General features: G+C 37.7%; 1 protein-coding gene across 2 annotated transcripts in view; it reads right to left on the bottom strand.

Annotated features, from left to right (window-relative positions):
* Window positions 1–3,049: 3,049 nt before the first annotated feature.
* Window positions 3,050–24,569, bottom strand: part of LOC105050554 (DExH-box ATP-dependent RNA helicase DExH11) — a 52,629-nt gene continuing 31,109 nt past the window's right edge. For both annotated transcript variants that reach the window (XM_010930630.4, XM_010930628.4), the window contains 13 exons: window positions 23,624–23,691; window positions 23,046–23,418; window positions 22,130–22,285; window positions 21,945–22,055; window positions 13,834–13,887; window positions 12,443–12,700; window positions 11,539–11,648; window positions 10,621–10,774; window positions 6,618–7,086; window positions 5,540–5,754; window positions 4,909–5,147; window positions 3,582–3,708; window positions 3,050–3,487 (listed from right to left, as the gene is read on the bottom strand). In XM_010930630.4, the coding sequence (XP_010928932.1) occupies window positions 3,275–3,487; window positions 3,582–3,708; window positions 4,909–5,147; window positions 5,540–5,754; window positions 6,618–7,086; window positions 10,621–10,774; window positions 11,539–11,648; window positions 12,443–12,700; window positions 13,834–13,887; window positions 21,945–22,055; window positions 22,130–22,285; window positions 23,046–23,418; window positions 23,624–23,691 (2,547 nt within the window). In that variant the 3' untranslated portion in view covers window positions 3,050–3,274. The remainder of the gene's footprint in view (window positions 3,488–3,581; window positions 3,709–4,908; window positions 5,148–5,539; window positions 5,755–6,617; window positions 7,087–10,620; window positions 10,775–11,538; window positions 11,649–12,442; window positions 12,701–13,833; window positions 13,888–21,944; window positions 22,056–22,129; window positions 22,286–23,045; window positions 23,419–23,623; window positions 23,692–24,569) is intronic.

The following is a 24,569-nucleotide window of genomic DNA, read 5'->3' on the forward strand; positions in this document are numbered from 1 at the left end:
TATGAGATGTTTTTTTCTGAGTCTCTGGATACAATAGCACAACCATTTATCCTCACTATGAACATATTTTTATTCTTTACTGAAGGATGGCAATTTTGTGCTTTATGCATTCAGGAAGCATGTCCGTTTATCAGACTATTTGTTATGGAATCGAGAAATGCAGTAAATTTGAGCATGAGATCTTCAACTAAAAATAATTGACTGCATCTTCGGCATTATGCCTTCCTCTCCCTACTCCTTATCCTCTCTGCATCTACGTCAAAATGCAGTCTATAATGGAAAATTATTGACAAGGGATGGAGGATGAATTTGTTTCAGTTGATATTGCCATCTACTTGAGGACATTTGAAGAGTTTGACTGCATCAATATGCTAATTGAAGAGCAGCTTATGGAGGATGTCAATTACTTTTACGGACATAGAAGCCTTCATTGATCTTACTGTTTTTTTGGTACAAATTGATCTTACTCTTATATAAAGCAAATCTCCCCGACTTAATTCAGACAGCAAATTGCTTTTAAACAAGAACACCTCCACATCTACTAAATTTCCAAATCCATAGGTCTGATGTTGTCCAAATCCATTGCAACTTGTCTCTCCGCTCCCCCAAAAAGCCAAAATCCCCTGCCCCGAGGAAACCAATTCTGTTATAGCTTTTCTTTTTTTTTTCTTCTTGGATGAAGCTGTAATAGTTATTATTTACTTTTCATTTTTTTTTTTTTTTTTTTTACTTTCTCGTATCTTTTAAGCAGCGGGGTTATTAGGCTAATACGTACGACCATGTCAATTCACTAGTTGAAATACGCCACTTGAGGATATCTGGAGTGTCAAGCAAGGGACTGGTCAGAGGGGGCACATTTCTGGGCACAACAGCCCTCGATTTTTTTTTTTTTTTTAATTCTTTTTATATTAGGGCAAAACTTTCGTACCTTAAATCTTCTCTAAAAACTCTAGACCTGGGTCCAGTGTTTGCACAGTTTACCATGCATGGTCATCACATTTGCTGTCCTTCGTTTTTGTACTTTCTCATGGTTCATATACGAGTCTTTCATGACCAAGCTTGGCCATCTTGGCTCAGGGAGTTGCAATCTGCAAGCTTCTGTTCAATATGCTTTTCTTTTATTCTCCCCCGCGTGCCTTCCCCTCTCTCTCTCTCTCTCTCTCTCTCTCTGTACGTGTGTGTACATTTTAATCAGGATATATTACTTTGTTTACAAAAAATCTGTTTCTCTGGCTTTTGATGATGAATGATCGAACATATACATTAACTGGTACCTTCATTGTTACAACTGCCTCATCCATGTTGAATAACTCTTAAATCGGAACACAATGTATTTACCTGTGCTTTGTCGATGGAATACCTGAGAGCTCATCATTTGCCATTCATCCTTACCCTTTGTAAATTATGCTTTTTGCCTCTCCATTTAAAGTTGTCAAGCATCTTAATATCAAGTTGTAATTTCTGCCTCTCGTTCTCATATTTTATTATTGGCCTTGTAGGCTGGAACAGGATTCATCAAGATGCGGAAATCTGATGGGAGATGCATTGACCTGACACCAGTCTCTCCTGCGTCTCGTTGCAATGTATCTTGCAAACAAACGAATGGATTCCATCTGCTGATATGCTATGGCAAATTCGTGACTTCCTTTTAGTGATCACTGACCCCATCTTTGTTTTTGGACAACATAGTTGATTTTTTTTTTTTTTTTTTTCCAGGTGGTTCTAATATCAAGAAAACCTAATAGAAGCGACATCTGACTTTGTTTGATCATGGATCCCTTATCATCTAGAGATGTCTCTTCCGACAATTTGGCATGGTAGGGTATAAAGAACTTGTGTGCAAGTAACATTTGTGCAGTTCCCAGAAGATGCAAACACCGTGTGCGAGTAAGCGCAATTTTAACGTCATGATGTACTGCAATCTTTCCGTTGACATGCAGCTCTTTTGTTTATGAAAATGCTGTCCTGACTGGAACTCCTAATCAATAGATATGCTAGCATCCGAATTCTGTGAATCGTGTCGCGTATGGTAAATGTGATTGGTTTGTTGTAGGCAAAGATTTTTAGTCGTGGGACGTGTCTCTCTTTCCTATGCTAACCCGGGGATGGTGCAACTTAGGATTTTGAGATCAAGGGTGTCAACTGGTTTTGTTGGTAAAAAATTCACTTGAGTACTGGATTTCAACCATCTTTGTTTTCTGAAAAATAATTTAGATTTGATAGCACCTGTCGGGGGGATGAAGATGGGACATCTTGCACATGGACGTCTTTGGAGTAAATAAATATTTTCGTTCTGGATTAGCCTTTGTGTGTGAAACGCACGATTGTTCTCTATCAAAGGGTTTGATTCAGAACATTGCAATATCATCGGTCGTCGTCGTCATTAATTTTCCTGGCAATGAGATTGTTATCTATTCAGATATTTCGCATTTCAACAGCGATTCGATTCCCAGATCCTCCTCCACCAAGTCTCCGCAGCCCCTATCCCTCCCTCTTGGCCAAGGCCAACAAGAAGAAGAAGAAGAAGAAGCCGAGAAGCGAATGGGATCATCGTTATCCGACGAGGCCTTCTTCCGGACGGCTCTCGCGAACCTGTACGTCACCGTCGTGTCCCTCCGGTTCCTGGCCGCCACGCCCGCGCTGGACCAAGCCCGGCCCCGCCTTCCCCACGCACTGGCCTGGGTCCTCCTGGAGAGCCCCACCCTCTTCCTCCTCCCCTGCGGCAGCCACAGATCCCAGCATTCACGGATAAAAGCGCAGGAAGCAGAAGCAACCGCAAAAAAGCTGTATCAATATGAGCTCCTCTGGATGATCAAAATTATTCCGGCAGAAAAGACATGCCGCCTTCGCACGATTAGTGTGGCCCACGTCCACATTTAGAGGGGAAAACTTAAGTCTACATTCGCTATACAAAATAAATAACCACATCCGCTTTTTCGCCTGCTGCTCGGCATGTCCAAATTACATAAGAAAGCCAAGTGGTGAGGAGGACCCATGAACTTAATAGAGACAAAAATAACGTGGAAGCACTATCAGATAATTTTAAGTGTGTCAGAAAAAAAAAAATTGCCTCAGCCTATGACATTGATTAACAACTGTACATTACATCAATTGGAACTATATGGTTACACATCATCAGGAACTACAGAATTGCCTAACAAGAGATCACATGGTACCGAGTTACCTTGAGGATAAAATACAATTGCCTGCAGAGTGGATCATCTGCAAAGTACAGAGGCAATGACGAGAAGAAATCATGAGGTTTAAAACAGATTCAAACTCCTGTGACATACAAACTAGCTGCAAAAACAATGTCACGCTTGATGGCATTAGATGCAGCCTCCATTTTTTTATGAAGTGCTGAGTTGCCCATTATTGAAGCTGCATTTTTGAATTCACGGCATGTTTCATCCAATCTTACTATGGTCCTCACAATCAGACCTTCCGGTACATCAGTAAGCTCACAAATATCTGCAAAAGGAGTTCCCTGCAACAAATGTGACAGAGAGAAAACATCAAGCGACATTAGCCTTTTGATTGGATGCTGATCATGGTAAATCATTTTTGGCATAGACAAGAACCTTTGCCCATTCATAGACAACTTCAACAAGGCCAAACTTGAGATTGTCTCGTGCATACTCCTGAGGATCTATAGCAACTTTGAACTGCTCCTGAAGCTTTCCCAATCTAATTGCTGTGTCATACAATCTGATGCAGGTAGAATCATGAATAAGCATGCATGCAGTCATTTCAAAATATTAGACATTTGCAAGCATCAAAATGGCTTTTTCCCTAAAGAAATAATTGTCCCACCACGCAAGTGTCTAAAGATTGATATATATATATATATAACCCAGTCACATGACAGATTAACGGATTTTCCAGCCCAATCAACATCAACAAATAGCTCCAAGAAGTAATGGAATTTCTTACCCAATTGAATAGGCAAATGGAGCTTCTAAAACAATACAGGTATTGAAGCACTTGGAATATGCTCATACCAAACAAAATAGAATATTATAACAGAATAAAAAAAATATATAACAATTTGATTGCCAGCTGGATTAACTTGTTCAAAAATCTCTCAAACTTCTGAGCACTAGCCCCAAGATGCAATAATGGACATCACCTTTTCATGCAACACTAATGAATGTCGGTCTATTCAAGGATCGAATATCGACAATGGACGCACTTATAAATTGTAATATTTCAAGGATATTCATCTTTGATTGTTTGAAAGATGGAGTGATATCAAGTCCTTCCTACTACTTCATCCCATGTGATATTTGGTCCACCTTAACTCCTCTTTCCTTCTACATGTATCAAATCACTTATTTGGATGCACCAGTATGAAGGAGTAATTTGATATGTGTAAAAGGAAAGAGGGGTAGAGGTAGACCAAAAATCACATGGGATGTGGTGAGGAAGGGATTGACCGCTCCATCTTTCAGAAAATGTGGCCCTAAAAAGAGCAGAATGGAGGAAAAAAATTCATGTAACTGACCCCCACTGGTTTGGGATTAAGGCTTAATTGAGTTTTGAGTATTTTGTTCTTGTCCCTTCAATTTCTTTCTTTCCCTTCAGTCAACATAGAATTGACATTACATTGCTTCTTGATTACTAATCTATTTGTTGACTATTTGAGATATGTAGAAGCATGGAGAAATCAAATTTATATATCACATAGGCCCCATCAATAGTAACCACCCAGAGGTCATTGCATGTCAGACCCTCAATAAGCAATGCAAGCCCATATATAACCAAATCTGGCATATTTAAATGCTTTCATCAAATCTATGGTTACCGATATTCCATGAAATATATTCATTCATAATGAAAGGGATCATCAAGAATTAGAATCTCATGTAATGCAGTAAAAAAGAAAGCTATATAAACCAGTAAGACTACCTCTGTTTTGCATTAGCCAGCTTAGGAGTAAGAGATGGTTCGGAGGTTTTGTTCTGCTGGAAAACTAGGGCAGACATAATGGCCACAGCTTCTTCAGGTTCTAAGTCATCCAATTGGTTCTCAAACAAACACTCAGTACATATCAACTCCTCCCCAGAGTTCATTTCACAGGCCACGCGGCCCTTGAGTTGAACAACAAGATCAGAATCAATACAACTGATCTCCTTCAACACATCAATCTGCTCATGGAAAAAAAGGATACATTAGTTAATATAAAGATTACCTGCATGAATCTGCAACTTAAAATCTGAAGTTCTAGAGACCACCAAGGATGGCAATTAAGGCAAATAATCACATAATAAAATGCCAACACAATTCACTTTGGATCTCTGATTTTGGAATAATCCATATGATATACTATTTGAGTATGTTTATATACAAAGAAAACCTGAATCCCTACCCAAATCCAGATCCAAATTTATTTTAAATCCAGATTCAAGACATGGTACTCTTTATAGTTTCAAATTCAGATCCTGCAACAATAATTTGATCTGGGCTCAGATTTGTAATCTATTGAGGCTTAGAAGATTCAGGTTTGGATCCATGTAAAATCTGATCCACAAATACATACCCGACCCTGAAAATCTGGCATCTGCTGAAGTGCTTCATCAGACATTTGATACTGTAAAGCGTTTACTTCCTCTTTGTGCCTCTTTTGCTCCTTCATCAGCATCATGTTCTCCTTCAATTTTATGCATCCATGGCATTTGTTTTCAGCCATCCGCTGCAGTAGTCTGTTACACGCATGGTACCTCTCCACAAGATCCATGTCTTTCAGCTTGAGATCTGAGTTGCATCCACAAACATAAACTTCTAAAGAAAGAGGTAGGTAATGAAGGAGAGCGAACCAGCAAAATAGCATTTAGCATCAAAATATTAGTAGTTCCTTGCAATGCTATTTCTAATTAAATGGATAGACATCTAACTCTTGCTATGCTACGCTGCCTCAATGCCTCAATCATCTGTAGCAAAGGAAATTTGTGTGGTACATCCTATGTAAGCAGTTACGAATTTCAGCCAAAGCACAATTTAACTCCATGTGCATCATGTAAAACTAAGGTGGCATTCTCTAAGTATTGTTACAGAAAGAAAAGAAAAGAAGGAAATAACCCATGAAGCACAAAAGCAGCATGTAAGAATTAATATTTCATGAAATCCTGGGCTTCCTGTATTCTGAACTATGACATATCATGTCAAAACTAGCAGAATACAGCCAATTTAAGTGAAGTCAAAGATGAAAAGGAACAACAAAGACTTCATAACCTCGATTAATATGCAAGAAATATTAGTTGCCTCAGGAGAAAAAGGCAAGAAAACAGTCCATAATACTCTGCAGAGTCAGACCATTCACCCTACAATGTTTTTCCGCAGGTTTCTGATGGCAGGATAAATAGGTATCATACTACATCTGACATATCTAAATTGTACAAATGAGTCATCCAACAATTGGATGATTTAATTTCATGCATTTTGTGAGGTCACAGTATTGTCCCTGGATGATACCAAATATAGGAATATTGTTGAAATCATGCAGTTGATGGAAGTAACACAGCTCATAGAAAGCATCCAAAAATAACATATATTTAACCATAGGAATCTTGTATCCATCCCTTTCCACATTGATTATCAAGCTGACAAAATATCCATACCTTTTACCGCGTCCAGTGCAGGAGGATATTTACTTCCTCTGGGTTTCTGTTCTAGCAGCTGTTGAACAGTTTTTGAGTAAGCAATCTGGCTGGGATCCTCAAGAAGACGCACTTGATCAATCTTTATTTTGCAGTCACAGATGCTCATAAAGTCCTTATTTTCCATTGCTATAACTTCATAGCTCATCCCAGCAGCACTACCACAATATGGCAACTTTATATTTATTACACCAGATCCTTTACGAGAACTAATGGATGAGAAGTACTCTTCATCCATGCCACGTTTTCCTTTAGGAGCAATAAAATAACCTTGTTGAAAATTGCCACTTTCTTTCTCTTGCAGTTTATTTGAAGAAACTGATGGAGTGTGTGTAGATGAAGCAAAATCAGTCACCAATACTAAAACTATATATTGTTTGTTTGTAGCAGAAGGCGTTTTCAGGACAACTCCGAGCAAGTGATCTTCAGCCTATCAATCCATTCAAACAAAAAGGATGATGCTTAAGCTATTTGAAGTTTGCACTATGAAGCAGTCATTAGAAGAGATTTGCATATGCATGAAAAAAATGAAAATGTTTTATTCAGCTATTCAATGCCCATAATCATTGGTTGAGAACATAAAAAAGGAAACACAGGGTATATGACAATCTACACTTGGAGCACCAACCAGCATTTGTAGAAAGTCAGATAAGCTTATTCTCTTCTCAAAACCATTTAAAAGAAACTAGCGAACAAGATAAATTGGCATCTTGTCAAGCTCCTTAAATGAGTTGGAGAGTTTGCATTTACATAAAGATGATCCAACAAGGTGCCATTCATCAAATTACATAAGCCTGCAGCTACTCAAACATAGATATGTGAATGTGTCTTGCTTTTCCCCCTGTTTCTTTAACATTATTAATTTGTTTTCCATTGTATTGACTTAACACTGTCCATGCCCAATAGATTATGCTCAAGCTAAAAATGTACTGATGATCTAACGTAACTGGTTGTTAAATACTGTGTCTCTCAACTTTTGAGTTTTCAACCTTTCCATGAAGCTTTACATTATGCATCATTCGTATGTGCTCAAACTGAAGGCCACTGGCCACTTACTTCGCCTCATTAACCACTGCTTTTGATATGCTTGGTCACTGCTTTGGCTACGTTTCCAATGTCATTATTTCAAGGTCTAAGGTTTCTTCTTTTCATTTTGAAAAGCAGTTAAGAGTTGATAACATTAAAAGATATAACCACCTTTCACATTCATCAAGAAGGGGAGAAATTGGGAGAAGAAAAAGGCAAATAAATTAGCATTACTCAATTCCTACAGCTAGGTATGCAAAATAACACTCTCCAAGCAAAAAGTGACACTTGAACTATGAACAAATTGTACAGATAATACACTCCCAAATTTCTACTAAATCTAAAGAACAAATTTGGATTTGTTATTTTGTTAATTTGTTTTCCTTTTGAAATTTCATATCAAGTAGCACATGGAGCAACCTTCTGTTACAAGATGAAAGAAGAATCCAAACCCAAGGCCATATTGATGTGTACCCAGCTTGCAGAGAAGAAAAATAAACAACCTCCAAAAGTGAAACCATAAAGACTGAGTGAGGGTTCTATCAAGAATCCAACAATCAATCATTTGGTTCCCTAAGAGGCAGACTAAGCACTTGCCTCAGCTTCTTCACAATTCTAGGCAAATTGGTAAGGATTGTTGCATAAATGACAGTCAACAAAAGTTCCTAATTTTGTGGCAAACCACATGATTCCTGAACTTTGTTGCACAAAGCATCCACACAACTAAGAAGCATGCATGAACCTCACAAAGAAGTAATAATTAGATCCTATCACCAAAATATGGATCCTCCCTCTCCTAACGTTGCAAGCAAAGAGAGGTTCTCACCTTATAATCACTTCATCAAGACGATTTTCCTAAACATAAGAGAATAAAAATTACAAAATAGCACTCTAAAGCCTAAATTATTCATGGAAAGGCCCCCCTCACATCAATAATGGAAGTCCAATGTTTGGATAACAGAATAGACTTTCCAAATGTCCTCTCTTTGATTGGAAAGAATTTGGTATCTTCTTCATTGGTATAACATTATGTCACATTAATGGGAAGGAAACATCTCTTGTTTCCTGGCCTATCATTTTTCTTAAAAGAAGCATGTATAAAGATAAGATTTGCAAACCAGCTATTCAGTAAGGAAGATGATATTCTATTAAATGGTCACGAGAAGGGACCATCCTAGCATGTATGGAGCACTAGGCTTGCTAGATGTTGCAGGACAATCTAGAAGTTTGTAACCAATATCACATTACCTTTTTCTAGATGGTTCCAAAAGTTTTAACCCACGACAATCACGAACAGTTATCTTAGGCAGGTCTACTCACTTGGTCACTTCTTTAGAAAGGCGAGTTGGAACATAAGGTTGTTGCAAGGACCACCGAACTGTCCCAAACCAGACAGTTCAGGATGTACTGAGCCAAACCAAATGGTAACCAGCATGCTGTGGCTGGTCGATCCGGTCCCCTCCCTTTTTTTCTCCTGAAAACCCCTCCACACTCCTGATCCTCCCCCACTCTCTTGGTCTCCCAATTCCCCTCCTCTTTCTCCTCCCTTTCTCTCTTGATTATACTTTCAGGAGCTTCCTCTTCCCTCGCTCCTCTCTCAATCTTCGCCTCCACTGACGATTGCACGACAACGATGGCTTCAAATTATGACTCTCTCCCCCTCTATCAATACTACTCTCTAGAGCTTCCTCTTCCCTTATGCCTCTCGATGTTCCGCCGAAATCGATGGCTCCGCAACAAGGTTGATGTTCCATTACGATGAGGTACATCTCTTTCTCTTCCCCCCACTCCCCTCTCTGCCTCCTGCTAGGGATGCAAATGAGTTAGAGTAGATCGCAAGTTGCTCGAGATCAACTCGACTCGATTGTCATCGAGCTCGAGTAACTCGAACAATTTTTTTCAAATCAAGCTCGAATAACAAAATGCTCGACTCAAAAGCTCACAAGCCTATATATATATATATATATATATATATATATATATATATAACAACATTATATTTTTATTTATAATATATATTATTAATTTAATATTTTAAAATACAATATCATGTTATATTTTGTTTTAACCATATTTTTTTAATTATGACCATAGCTTGAACTTGAGCTCGAGTATTGCTCGATTGATATTTAAGTCGAGCTGAATCAATCTCAAGTATTGCTTTTTTCCCTATTGAGTCGAGTTCAAGCTTGGATATCAAGGCTCCATCAATCTCAAGTTTTGAGTCCAAGTATTTTGAATCAAGTCAAGCTCAAACCTTTAGCTACTCAACTCGGCCCAGCTCGACTGCAGCCCTCCCCCCACTCCTTCCCCCACTCCCACTCCTCGTGGCTCCGAAATACCTCAGCTCAGTATAGTAAGTATCCGTACTATATTGAACCAATCGCTAGCTAGTATGGCCCCTAGTACTGGTTCGGCAAACCTTGGGTCATCGTTTATGGATTTGTCAAATTTTTAAAACCCATTCTCCAAAATGAAATTGATGCTTTTAGTATTCACCAAAACCATATTCATCATTGGCCTTTCTAAGTACAACTTGATGACTCTTTGTAGCCTGAAGAATAATCTGATCCAATTTGCTTAATAGGAAATAGGTCCTCTCTTCAAAATCCCCAGTAACTGCTGTGGGTTTCTTCTCCAGCATATAGTATACTTTCCAAGCACTAGATAAAACGAGATAAACCTTTATTTTTCTTCGGTTAACAATAAGTCAAAAATTTTTTAACGGATGAGATTTTTGTCCAAAAACAAGGCAGTCACTGGAAACATCATGATGATAATAGGAATCAAAGTTGAAGGACATAACAGTTCAATTTGTCAAGGGACAACATATGGCATACCTCTGTCTCTACATGGATCGGGAGAAATTTACTCCTTTCATGGAAATGACAGATTGAAATGCTTCATGACAGAGAAAGAATTGCATGAAATAACTTACTGACTGTGATTTGACAACCACCACTCTTCCAGGTGAAAGAAACTGTAGAGCAGAGTGCGACTGCATGGTTGCCTGTGCTATATGTTCTCTGTGTGACTCAGCTTCTGATGCCATCGCATAATATTCTTCAATAGCAGGTTCACCCTTTATGCATCTGATACAAAAACAGTAATGCTTAGGGAGACTATTTTATGGAAAGTATAATCATAATAAGATTAGTAAAACCATAACAGCCAATTATCAAACACAGGATATCATATCCCATTCAAAAAATTTTAACAATATGTGTGTACGGTGACCTCTTTCAATCAACTTAGGATATTTCATAGTACTTCACTGTATGCATGTCTGAAATTATACAACACTATATATGTATGTGAAATCATACATATACAATACAAACATATATGAGCATCAATATATACTAGATTTGTATTCTATAGATTCCCAGCCATATTTCTGTAGCAACTTTACCTGCATTTGGTGCTTCTTACTGCCTCTGATTCACGTTCTCTATAGACCAAATGCATTAAAGACAAACAAATCTATACAATGGTGACTGAAAGGATGCATTGTTAAAGCATACAGTTATCCATATGACAAAAGAGGCTTACAGAAAAGCTGAAAAGACATTCAATTATGTATAACAAATAAAATAAGAGAACAACTGAAAGAACCTGAGATGAGATGTTGAAATGAGTACAAACATAACAAGTTCAATGGTGATCCATTGTTAAGCAGAACAGATATAAAGCAGGCTGTACTTTTCAGAATTTTAAATCCTAGTTCAAGAACTTCCTTTCCACTAACATTTTGGTGCATTTGGTCAAATATCATATTTGTTCTGCCAGTCTGAGTTTAACTCCAAACCAGAAATGATTGACATCCTAGTCAAAAGTACACAGAATCTTAACTTACTCAATACTTTTAGTAGTTTGACGTAGCTTTTGCAAAAGAAGTCTTTCTTTTTCTGGCAAGTTCTTTTGAGCATGAAACTCAGCAAAACTTCTCTTCAGCATGTCTTCTACCTGCACCAAACAGCATGACAATTGCATTTTACACCAAGTTTGATATTCTATCCATGATAGCATGTTGTTTTGATAGCTGACCTTTATTGGTGTAAAATTTTCTTCATATCATAGTAAATTAAGTAAAATATGAATAAAGGAACAGCAAAGGAAGGTAATGGATAAAGGTCATCTCAATCCAACATACAGCAAGCCATCCTTCTCTTACAAAGATGCTGTTCAAGCATTGAGAAATCTTAACTGGGAGAAAGTAATACATATTTTCTCTGATGGCATCACTAATATCTTTAGCCATTCTTCTCTGACAGAGGTGTTTTATTTCTATAGCTCTTGCTTAGTTAGAATTTCATGCAAAATAAAGATTATTAAGACAAGATACTAGAGAGGCAATCCTCATGGCACTTGATTGCCAGCAAAATATTACTTAACACGTTGACTGTCCGTGCAAACTGCCCTATGGGCATTACGATGTGCCAAGCAAACATCTCTATGGTACTGGTTATTCACCCAATCAATGAGGCAATACGCCCCAATGTTACCAAGAAAAACAAGCATAAATGCATAAAGTAACCAAACTATAGGATTTTCAACTTCAGCCCAAAAATTAGGAAATACAGGTGTCCACAGTATTGACCACATATTGACTTATGCCTGAGTGCCTAGACAGCATTCACGTAGCTTGACTTACCATGTAGTCATTAATAATGGTAAGAAATCATGTCTTGGCTTGATGCTTTATTCTGATAAAAAAATGCACAGAAAGTTCGACAACATCAATCTAAGTTTTATAGTACCTTTAATTGTTCAACACGAAGGAGATGCAAAATCATGGTATAAGTCAATCTAAACTGAGATTCAAGTCTAGTCGGTTTTCCAACCATCACGTGCTTCAAGTCACTCTCCTCCGGAATTTCATCACGACACATAACAATAACTGTACCAATCTTATCCAATCCTCTCCTGCCAGCACGTCCGGCCATTTGAATATATTCCCCAGGAAGCAACTTTCTGAATTCCTTGCCATCAAACTTTCTCAATGCATCAAAGACAACCTATTAAATTTTGAGAACAACAATTAGGCTACAGCTGCAGTACCATTTCTCACAACATTATGTGTAAGAAGACAAGCAAAGACAACACACTTGCATTTCAGAACAGTTCGTCCATAAGAGTGAAACCATGTGGACATCTCCATTCATGAATGGCATCATAAAGGGGTGGTGAGACTATCTTTATTAAAATGAGACTCAATATGAACAAATTAATTTGGAAACTTTCTTCCAGTTATTGTATGGTGAAACAAAACATAAGTTGAATTACACACATAAAAATTGTTAGAGGTAAGCAAGTATTAAGCAGATGCAAAGGCAAACAGAAACAATAATTCAATGTTGTTTGCCCTGTTGCTTTTTAATAAAAGTATGCTAATCTAATACAGCCAAACATTAATGACTATTAACCCAGGAAAGAGTCAGCCATGCTCTACCTAGATATTTCTTTTAATACCATACTACAGATAATTAACATGATCACTTACCACCAAATTTGCATATGGAAACTACAAGATGGACAAAGTACAACACTTCAAATCTAGTAGAGGTGTTCAGTTAAACCATCGATTAAGCTTAAAACTAGTTTTCCCAACTCAAGTAAAAAAAAGCAGGCAGATGATTTCATTGGAAGAAAAGCATTGTTTCCCAAAATGACACCTTTTCCAAGTAATCATAACCAAGGTTAAATCCTGTAGGACAGGGCTATCCCAATTTTCCCATGAAACGGGATGCAATGCCATCCCAATCCATTCTGACACTTGGGACAAGGGATGTTGCAAGAAGTCCCAATCAGGACGCAGGGATAATGGTGGGACGGTCGTGTTCTAACACATGGGATGAAACCCTATCCCAATGTCCTGCAGGACGTCCTGTCGGGACTTGAATTCCTGATCATAACAAATGCTTTAAGAGTTCCACTAGCAAGATGACAAGATAAGCATTATGCTAAATTTACGGTTTGGATTCTTTTTCTTTGAGAGAACTCCATTAGCTTTTTTTTTCTATCTCAAATAATTGCTCAACCGATAATAAATGAATACCTACTTAATCTAGTAAAGCCACAAAAGGTGACAGAAAGAATGAAGAACTACCCACTATCAAAACCAAAAAATAAATTTAACAGGAAAACTTACTGTTCTTGCAGGGGCATTAACTCCCATTGCAAACGTTTCAGTGGAGAATAACACCTGAATAAACATCAAATAAACAGAGAGATATTATCGATGGCCAACCAGTAGTTACACAAACAAATTAACTCTTAGCTACAACATATAAAAAACTAAATAAAGCAAAATAAAAAATTATACTGTATCCATAAATACATGATTCAAGAAAATTTCATACAGCAGAGACCAAAAAAGTGATCCAGCAGTAAACTAGGGGAAAAATGATTCAATTTATCTTCGTTTAATTCTTCTGTCAGCAAGTCTCACATTCCATGCTACTTGTGTTTGTGAGTGATTAGTTTTGAGATGAGAATAGAAGGTTGATACTTTTTAGAGAAGCAGCTTAACATACATCAATTACTAGAAAGGATTGAACCACAAGAAATTGTGGAGAATCTGTCCCTTTGTGAAGAATATTAAAATGCAGAGTCTCTATGATGACGATGACAACGTCATCAATGACAATAGTAATATAATAAATAAATGCTTGATAATTTGTTTAAGAAAGATAAAGGGTGCAAGGGTTATACTTGGCCTAAAAAGGCTTACCAATCAACTGAAGCAAAACAAAATGCATAATTGCAATTTTTGGAGGGAGAAAACAAAATAAGGCTCTATTAAAACCAAAAACAAAGAGACTCAACAAGTGATTACAATTAAATTCATTGTATACAACAGTCATGAGATAATCCTAGAGTACCAGCAGAATTACTTTAGTGATCAAAACATTAATGTCAAAAGTACTTAAGGTCGTGCATCCAGATCAACAAAGATGAGAACTCAATATGTAAATGTCATATAAGCAGGTCCAATATGAGAATGTCAGATAGCATGAATGACAAAACTAACTTTAAAAAAATAAAAAAAAATCAAACAAAAACGTATAGTCATGTGCAACATAGGCCACACAAATCTGACAGAGATGAAGCCTGTCTATGGATGGGTATACTCTGAAATCATGGTTCTTGCACTATTTGACAATAGATGCATGGAAGAACTTGACCAAGAAAAAATTCAACATATGGAAACATCAAATGAATATTAATTTATTATTAATATTATTTAAATACACAAATATATAAAACTCTGGATTATGGGGACTACAAACCATTAGCATGTAGCAATGACAATAATGGGGCTATCATAAGGTCTCAAATCTCATGGCATGTCCCTGTACCAGTACGGCATAAGACATAGTACACCACCTGTATCTACTTGCAGTACACTAAACCAGATGACAAACCCATGCCGATATCGGTCAATATGGGACATGATACAAGGTTGTACTAGTACCCAACCCTATACGAGTCAACCATTAGTTAGGTACCGTACCGACACTCAATATGGCTAGGTGTGCCGATTCCGAACCGGTATGCAATTTTTTTCAAAGGTTTTTGATATTTAATGAAGTTTTATAAAGATTTTAAGTGATTTAAACATTAATTTGATGTTTTTTTGAGGTGCTTTGATATTCTTTCATGTGTTGTTTCGTTTCTTTCATACCTTTTGTTTATAAAATGACTGTAATTTTAATGATAAATATAATTAAAGTACATAAATCATTAAATTCATTAAAAAATCAATAAATTACTTCAAATATAGACTGACATCTAAAATCCCGTGGAGTGGCGATGTCTCTCATAGATGTCGGGGTCACCTTCATATGCATGGGTCATGCATGGCCCTTCAATCTTGTAAGCTCATCGAGCCATAAAATACATAGCCTAGATAATCCCTGTACATGCTATGCGTGACGGTGTCGCTCTAAGAGTCATCTACCCGATATTACGGCTATAGAGCAACCCATCCAAATACGCCTACAACAAATTCCGACCCGTAAGGTGCTTCAAGCTTCGTAGGATAGAGGATGACGTATCTAAAGCACCATTAGGTAATACGATCCTCAATAGGATTCTAAAGTTGATACATCAAGGGATCCTACCTCACAAGCTATACCATCTGTAGTAGCCTCGTACCCACCACAACCTTGAGGATCCCATCTCGTGTATGCAATCATATCCTGAATAAAATCATTATAGAGTGAATCATTATACTTTAGTTCTGCTTTCTCCTCGATGCACTTAAGCCTCAACCCTAGATTATAGTGTATGTAAATGAGATCGTCAGGACATTTTTGTATGAGACGGTTCCTCTATTCGCTATAGATTGAGACAAATGTGGACCAATTGTACTCAGCCACTAGAGGACATTGTCTATGAAAGAATCGGATAACAAGCCACCTAAGATTTCAGGTTGACCCCCAAAATAAATCCACCACTCAATTGCAAAAGCATTGAACAAAATTGCATATAAGATGGTGGTATTATAAAATGTCAATCTATCAAGTAATAGCCATTGTTCATATGTAATATACATGAATTCATATTGATAGTGCCATTATTGACCACAGCCTCTCATTTACTGAAGCAGTGGAAGCCCTCCCTAAATAGTTGTCTATGCAAAAGAAACAATACACAACATTATAATATATTGAATAAATTATTAATGATTGAAGACATACCCCACCTAAATTAACTAACCTCCTCAAGACACTATATCGCAACATCTGGATCAAGATCCATCATCTATATGACACTATGCAAGGTAGACGAAAGTTCCTTGTCCATTGCAATACCAAGGATGCTATATTGGAACTTTAGGTTCTGGTAAGGTGCCAAGACAATTTGCAACTATTTTAGTACAACATGACCAATTAGAAGACTAGACAATGAACAACTATTTAATGTATATTCTTACCTGTTGATGCAGCCCCCTATCCATTTGTTCAATAATGGTTATGTACTCATGGCCATTCAGTGGATCTGATTGTTTGATCTATTCCTTGGCAACCATCATCATGAGAAATTCTTTGTGCACTGCAGGTGGTGAAGAAAATCTGACGTGGAGTGCACCGCTTTACGGGATTGATCCACGTAGCCACCACTTTCCAACGTGTATTTAATACCTGCAGTTTCACTTTTTTTTAAAATTTTGAATAATAAAAATATTCCTGCTCTTTGAAAAAAATTATGACATCTTATTTCCATATTATGACATCCTGCATGTAGGAAGTCATAATTTTGATGCAGGATGTCATAATATGCCACAGAATGTCATAATTTTTTTTCAAAGAATAGAGGCATTTTCGTCATTCAAAATTTTTAAATGAAAAAATGAAACTGCAAGCATTAAATGTACGTTGAAAAGTGGTTGGACAAAAATGCCCCTTCTATATTATGACATTCTGGACCATATTATGACATCCTGCATGCAGAAAGTCATAATTTGACACAGGATGTCATAATATGCAATAGGATGTCATAATTTTCTAGGCCATATTATGACATCCTGCGTGTAGAAAGTCATAATATGCCACAGGATATCATAATTTTTTTCAAAGAGCAGGAGTATTTTCATCATACAAAATTTTTAAATGAAAAAAAAAATTACAGGCATTAAATGCGCGTTGGAAAACAGTGATTACGTGGACCAATCCATAAAGTGGTGCGCTACATGTCGGATTTTCTACATCGCCCGCAGTGCACAAAAAATTTCCCCCATCATCATATGATAAAAGAAGCCCATCTAGAGATACCTCTCATAGTCCACGGCCCGAAGCACGCTATATAAAGGCTTGATAGCCTTCACAATCCTCTCAGCCTGTTGCTAGAACTGCTGGCTCGTCACTAAGCCTTCCAAGTGGCTCCCCTCAGTACCAACCATTGCATATCTACTCTCTTGCCACTCGATAATAACAAATGTCTACACAAACCTGCCTTCCTCTTAAGAAGGCTATTAAGTACAATATAATTAGTAGCAAGCCATATAACACTTGACCTCAGTATTTCTTCCACAGTGAACTTTGCTCATCAAAGTTAGGACCCATGTATGATTATAGATAAACTTGGTGATAGACTGGGCTATCTCAAAGACCTACTTGATGCTGTGAATCTTCCCGATGTCCATCAGCATAAGGTTGATGCGATGGACAACACATGGTGACGAAAAAATGTGGCTGCCTCTCCATCAACTCACTAGTAGGCTTACACTGTGGCCTATCATTGGCGACCATCTATTCGACGTTCTACTCTCCCACTTGATCTATCATATCCTCCCTTAACTTGAGAAAGTACTGTGCATCATGCACCTTATTTGAAACATCAATTGATGAGAAAGAAGGCCTCGAAATCATAATAAGTCAGGAAGTTGATGATAATGCTATCCAGTTCTTAAAACCCCTCCACCCATCATACATCACTATCAATACACAGGTACCTCATTTGCTCTAATAGGATGCTATCCAATTCTGGAGCTCCTTGTTATTGTCAAGGAGCTTACCATAGATCTCCTCCGGTCCTAGAGAATCCGCACCCTATCCTTCTCTATATATCAAAATGATAGCAGACCGAGAGTATGTGTTGCCTGTCGCATTCACTGGAATGTGGTTAAAATAGAATCAAGATGTGATAGCTCTCCACATCTTTCTTTTTATTCTTGGCCGATATGGTAGCAATCCTATGCTGCTTTGCATCCCTGCTAGGAAAGGCATATGGATCAAGATCGTGGATAGTGGGCCTTGATGGTATCTCTCTGGAGGACTTCTTACGGTCCTTCTTGCCGAAAACTTCCAGCCAAGGTTTCCAGAGCCCGAACCAGGACCCATGCCGGCCGATCGATGATACGAGTTAGTATGGATCCGAACCGGATCGGACCGACGTGAACCGACAGGGCAGAGAAGGGGAGAGAGAGAAGAGAGGAAGAGAGAGGAGGGAGAAGGAGAGGAAGAGGGAGAGAGGGGAAGAGAAAGATGAAGAGAGGCCTCCGATGGCCGGAGCTCTTTCCGAGCTCGATAAGACCAAAGGGAGGGAAGAGAGGGGGGAGACCTCATCGGATCATCGGAGGCCCTCGGAGGCCTCCGGATGGGCGGCGAAGCCGCCGCAAGCTCTCCGATAGCCGGCGAGCTAGCGCATCGTCTAAATTTTTTTCAAAAAAAATAAGACGAAGTCTGCAACTGCGTTGCCGACTTCACCCGTTATAAATAAAAAAATCGAATCCGCCTTCCTCCAGCCTCGGCCGCCATCCGCTGCCTCGGTGCTGGCTCACCAATCGTTAGAGAGCTCGCGGCAGCGGCGTCGATCGTCCGAAGGCCTCCGAGGGCCTCCACTAATCTGGTGAGGTCTCCCCCTCTCTCTTCTTCTCTCCCTTCGGCCTTATTGAGATCGAAAAGAGCTCCTACAACCTCCGACGCCTCTCTTCCTCACCCTCTCCTCTCCCCCCTCTCTTCCTCTCTTCTCCCTCTCTCTGAGATGGCCGTTGTACTGTTTTTCATACCGAAACCGGACCGATATCCCGCCAGTACGGTTCAGCATGGCCTAAACCATCCGGTTCAAGATGGTTTGATGAATGGTTCTTCCAGCATAGATGGTATTCTCCTCCCACCTCTGTTGATGGTCTCCCTGATTAAGGAGATCCTCCTGAACTCTGGCTCTACCCCACTGGCTTAGAATCAGAGCCTAACTCATATTATGAGAACCCAAACTAAGCCCTATGCCTAACCATCTCCTCTGGCTACCATTGGTCATCCAAGCTTACTTGGATGGTTGCCTCGATCTATGTCTCGTCATCTGGAATGAAACTTTCCTCTAACACCCTGGAGTTATAGAAAAGTGGTTCTATAGTTCAACAATCCACCTCCATCCTCTTCTAGACAGCCCTCTCTTTCGTTACTTGTAAAGTGCTTCCTCATCAGTTACTGAACCTTCTCGATGCATTTTCGACACATCGATAATCGGAGGGATGCTACTTCAACCTGATTACCCCACTCCCTCTAAATTCTATGCCGCACCACTTGCACCTCCAATGGTGCCAACCTAAGCATCACATCGTGATAACATCTAATGTCATGCTCCAACTCCTTCCTGAATAGATCCATTCTTGCAAGTGAATTAAATACATATCAAACATTTTTACATTAACTGATATTTAGGTAATTAACTTCGTATAACACTAAATTCTTGTAATTGTTTCACTTGATTAAATAATTTTAATTATTTTTTTACAGTAATTCAATATTTAAATAAAAATATTTAGATCTTTTATTTTAATCCAAAAAATGTAGAACCAAAATAGAGATAATGTGTTTATTATTATCTCAACTCATCATTATTTACATATTTTCTGGAAAATAGTGAAATTTCAATGTGTTGCCAAAAATATGTTTTCTACTTCAGGAAATACTTCTGAGTTACCTATACACGAATTTTTATAATTCTTTTATTATTTTTATTTCATATTAATTTTTAAATTTGAAAATATTAAATACAAATAATTCAGAAAAGTATTTTGAGCTTAAAACTATGTAGCATCTTGGATGCTAACTATATATTTCTCAATCCTCAACATGCATAGATACCACTTTTTTGTAGATTTTATTCAAATTTGAGCCTATATCACTATTCACATGATCATGCCCAAAGTTAAATAAAATGGTATGATATTTTTATTGAAAATGGAATTCATACCCCTAAGCATGGTTTTGAATTTACAATGATTTTTTAAGTTTTATATTTTTAAAATCTTTAAATCAAAAATATATTTTTATTTAAAAATTATAGATTCAATAAAAAACTATAATCTTGGTGTCATCAGATAGATCTTCACTAGATCTACGACATATCGCAAAATGACACCAAAATACAAAATTTTAACATGGCCTCCCCTATTTTTTTCAATTTACACCCACTTTTTGACCTCAAAATTAAAAAAAATGCATAAAATGAGTGAGAAACTACATTACCTGATTTCAACAAGATCCCAAGATGAAATCCACTGAAATAGCCTAGATTTGGGCAATTTCAATTTTTCTTGAAAAAAGAGTGTGAGAAGGGGTGTAGAGAACCTCTCATAGAGGTTCTCAACGCCCTTTAATTATTAAGGGGTCACATGACTAAGAAACCCCCTTGTATGAGACAAGTGAGGAGGGTGTGCACCAGACGTATGTGGGGCACGAATATGGGTAAACAGGCTTGCTGTCGAGCCTATAATGATGCGAACTGTGTGCATCGATGCCACTTGATCTAGAGTGGTTCACGTCGTTTTCCAACCGAGGGGCTAAATTGGTACAGCATACCTTGGTGTACAGCATACCTTGGTTGTGCCGATCAGCACTGGTGCATACTAACCATACCAATATAAGTACCGAACTAGTATGCAATATGGGGGGCATACTGAGTATCCATATGCCAAATGAGTCTTTATACCAGTCGTACTAACACAGTAATAGGATGGTATCGATGCAAGGTCTGGTACTGAGACAGCAAACCTTAGTCAATGCCATATAGCAAGCAAGAACATTGCACGGGAAGGCAAAAATTTATGGTCATCTATAAAAAGAGAAACGAGCATATTTAGTAGTTATATAATCACATGAAAATCCAGAAGTCCCTTAAGTAATGCCCTAAAAGTTTCGAAACAAGCAACAGCTATTACTCTATCAAACTATTGTTGCAATGTTTACAAATTTACGATCTAAATGAAATCTTTCAACTATTAACTCCTGGGACATCTAACAAACCTTAGACATCCCAATTGGACCTAGCTTTGAGGATCAACTCATGATTCACTAAAGTTCAAAATCATTTAATAACTGGCTCTTAACCAGACAACCATCCCCTGAATTTGGTTCGAGCTCTTGGCCAAGGTAACTTTGTTAAGAGAGGATCCTACCAAGCAAGCTTCAAGGTAAGTGGGAGGTCAGACCATACCAATTTACCTCCAAATATATTTATACTACTGATATTTAAATAATAAATATTCATCCTATACATTGCATCATTGGTTGGTAATTTCATATATAATTATTATTTTTCTTTTTATTTTCAGTTTAGACTTTTAAGCAATCCACAACAACCGCAACAAAAGTAACAAGGTGCAGGGCATGGCCCTCATTTGTTGATAGCATCATCCGTCAAACCATGCAAAGCACTCATCCATGCAATGCCCTTCAAATCAGGGCAGCAGTAAACTAGAGGTCTAAGATCAAAAAAAGAAACTCAGGAAAGGGCCAGGTGAAAATCAACCTTAATCACACCTCGACAAAAGAGCATTTCAACAACTTCCTTTACAATAGGAAGAAGTCCAGCATGGTGCACACCAATACCTCTACGTAATAGGTTTTGCACTCTAACAACCTGCAAAAGGCATGATAAATGTCAAGATCCAATTAAAATTGATTAGAGCACAACACTAAGTAGCATGGGTTTACCTGTGGTAGGTTCTTGTCAGATCCCTTTAGGCGTGAAAAAGCCTTATCACAAAAGACACGAATTCCACTTTTCTCAGAATTACTTGTAAGGTCCATTCCAGTCATGTTATCTGCTGATTTATCGCATCGATTCTTTGAGAAGCAGAATATAACAACCTAAATTTGTCATGCCAGATGTTCAAATAAATGTTCAGAATGGTAAGAGAATTGAATGGTACAAATATTGCAAGCATAAGCAATATAGGCAACCTCCACTACCATAGTTTTGCATATTAAGATAGTTCAGGTTGTAATTACAAGTAGATGAAGATATCCACAATCCAAAATGCAAAAAAAATAAAAATTAAAAAAATAATAATAAAATGACAATCTGAGCCATAGAAACATCCGGTCATCAAAGAGGTTCGAGATCATCAGATGTAATACTTGTGCATGATCCTAATTAGAAATAAGCTAAAGTAATAGATGTAGTTAGGGTATACTAATGATAACAAATTCAATATCACTTTGTAGCTTCAGCAGGGATGAAGATTCTCAAGTTTTTGAGGGGAAAAAAAACTTAGGAGAAACACAGAAGAATGTCAGGGATTAGAGAAGAGTATTCCTTCTCTTTTTTCAAGAATATGGTTGTTATTCACCACCGTTCAGGTTTGAACCAGAGACCTCTCACTTGGACATTTAGGTGACAAGTGGCTGAGCTTCCAGTTGTTGGTGATTAAAAAAGAATATTCAACAAAATTGTGAACAATTCACAAAAATTATTATAAGTTATACAAGTTACAACCATAATTTTTTAATGGCTCAGTATGAAATCAGGAAAAGTTAAAAGAGAATTTGATGAAAATATTTAAAAAAAGAAATTCAGAAATTCAGAAATTTTGTTGATATAACATGAGAAAGCATACTCCATACATACAGGCAAAAGGGACTTCTTTGAAAGCTTGTTTATCAGCAACAACCATAATGATGACTCTGATCTCCTTGATCCCCAACTGTTTTGGTGACCTCCACTAGTCCCCGAAAGATTGTCAACCACTTGATGTTTGAAGTGTTTTTGAATTTTATCTCGACCAGAATTATCATGTTGCCTTACTTGAGTTGCGCCTACAGATGTTGGAGCCCCCAATTTTGTTCCAGATTTGCCTCCAACAATACTAGAACTTTTCCTCTTATAGGCATCTTTAGCTGCTCTCAGTCCCTGAGGCAAAAAGGCATCTCCCTCACATATTTTGTACAACTCTCCAGAATAGAACAAGCAGTGCTCAAGAGGAACTGGTCTCTTTATGGTCCTGATGGGCAACACAGCATAAGGCAAAGAAATAACTTAAAACAAAAGCTGACAACTTTTTTAAGGAACTCTTTTTGTTATTCTAAGCATGAAGATATAGGATAGGAAACAGGTAGAGAAAAAGATAGAGGTCATAGAAAAACAAGAATGGCAAAAGTTAGATATGAGTAAACAATGCATGCAAAGAAACGTGGGTTGATACTTGCCCAGTAACACGGATCTTTTTCTGTTTTGTACGACCAATCCAATCTGCAAACTCCATTGTGTTTGGGACCTAAATAATGTTACCAAACCTTAGTTGATGCAGAAATTATCTCAAAAGGCACATAGATAAAAAATCTAAGTAATAAGATACATTTCCATCAAAAAACGCAAAAGATCTGACTCATTAGAAACAATAGGAGCACCTGTTAATAATTTTATGATTCTGAGTGGTTGAATGAAAGATTTTACAAGTTAGTTATGATCCATAGGCTTTTCAAGTTAGCAAGCAAGTCATATGTTTCTACTAGACGGAATGGATGCTAGTATGGACTCAAGAGAGAATTTGTTTGTGCCCAAGAGTCTGTAAGTTTAATAAGAACAACTTCGATGTTAACTTTATCTTATGTAATACAGTAAATGACTTGACCCTTTGCATACACATCCATCATATAGGGTAGCAATGCAAATGTTTTTGGCATTCCATGGGTGACACCATCATATCCATAACTCTAAAGGTACTTCTCCGGTGAAATACAGTACAAATAGCAATCTACAACATAGCAAAGAAATTTATTCCCCTTCCTCATCCGGAAATGTAACAGGCAATGACAGATAAAATGAAAATTTGAAACAATGGAACGAAGAGGTGTTCTTTTTTTTTTTTTTTTTTCAATAGGGGTGGAAGTTTTTGTTCTTTGGATAATGGGATAGTTTATGTTCTCTTCAATACCAGCTTCATATGTGGAAAAAAATTTTACCTTCAGTTTCACCATCTTCTATCATCAATCCATAATAAAGAAATATCTTAGGCAGCAAAACAAATAGTTAATAGAAGCCCCACTATTCCACTATTCCCTATGACGAGTTAGTATCAACTAGTTGAGTCTCAAATCCTCCATCACTTGCAGGAGATAATGGAAGTCACATCTACTCACTTCCATGTGGTAA

This window comes from Elaeis guineensis, chromosome 10 (assembly GCF_000442705.2).
Source record: "Elaeis guineensis isolate ETL-2024a chromosome 10, EG11, whole genome shotgun sequence".
Lineage (NCBI taxonomy): Eukaryota > Viridiplantae > Streptophyta > Magnoliopsida > Arecales > Arecaceae > Elaeis > Elaeis guineensis.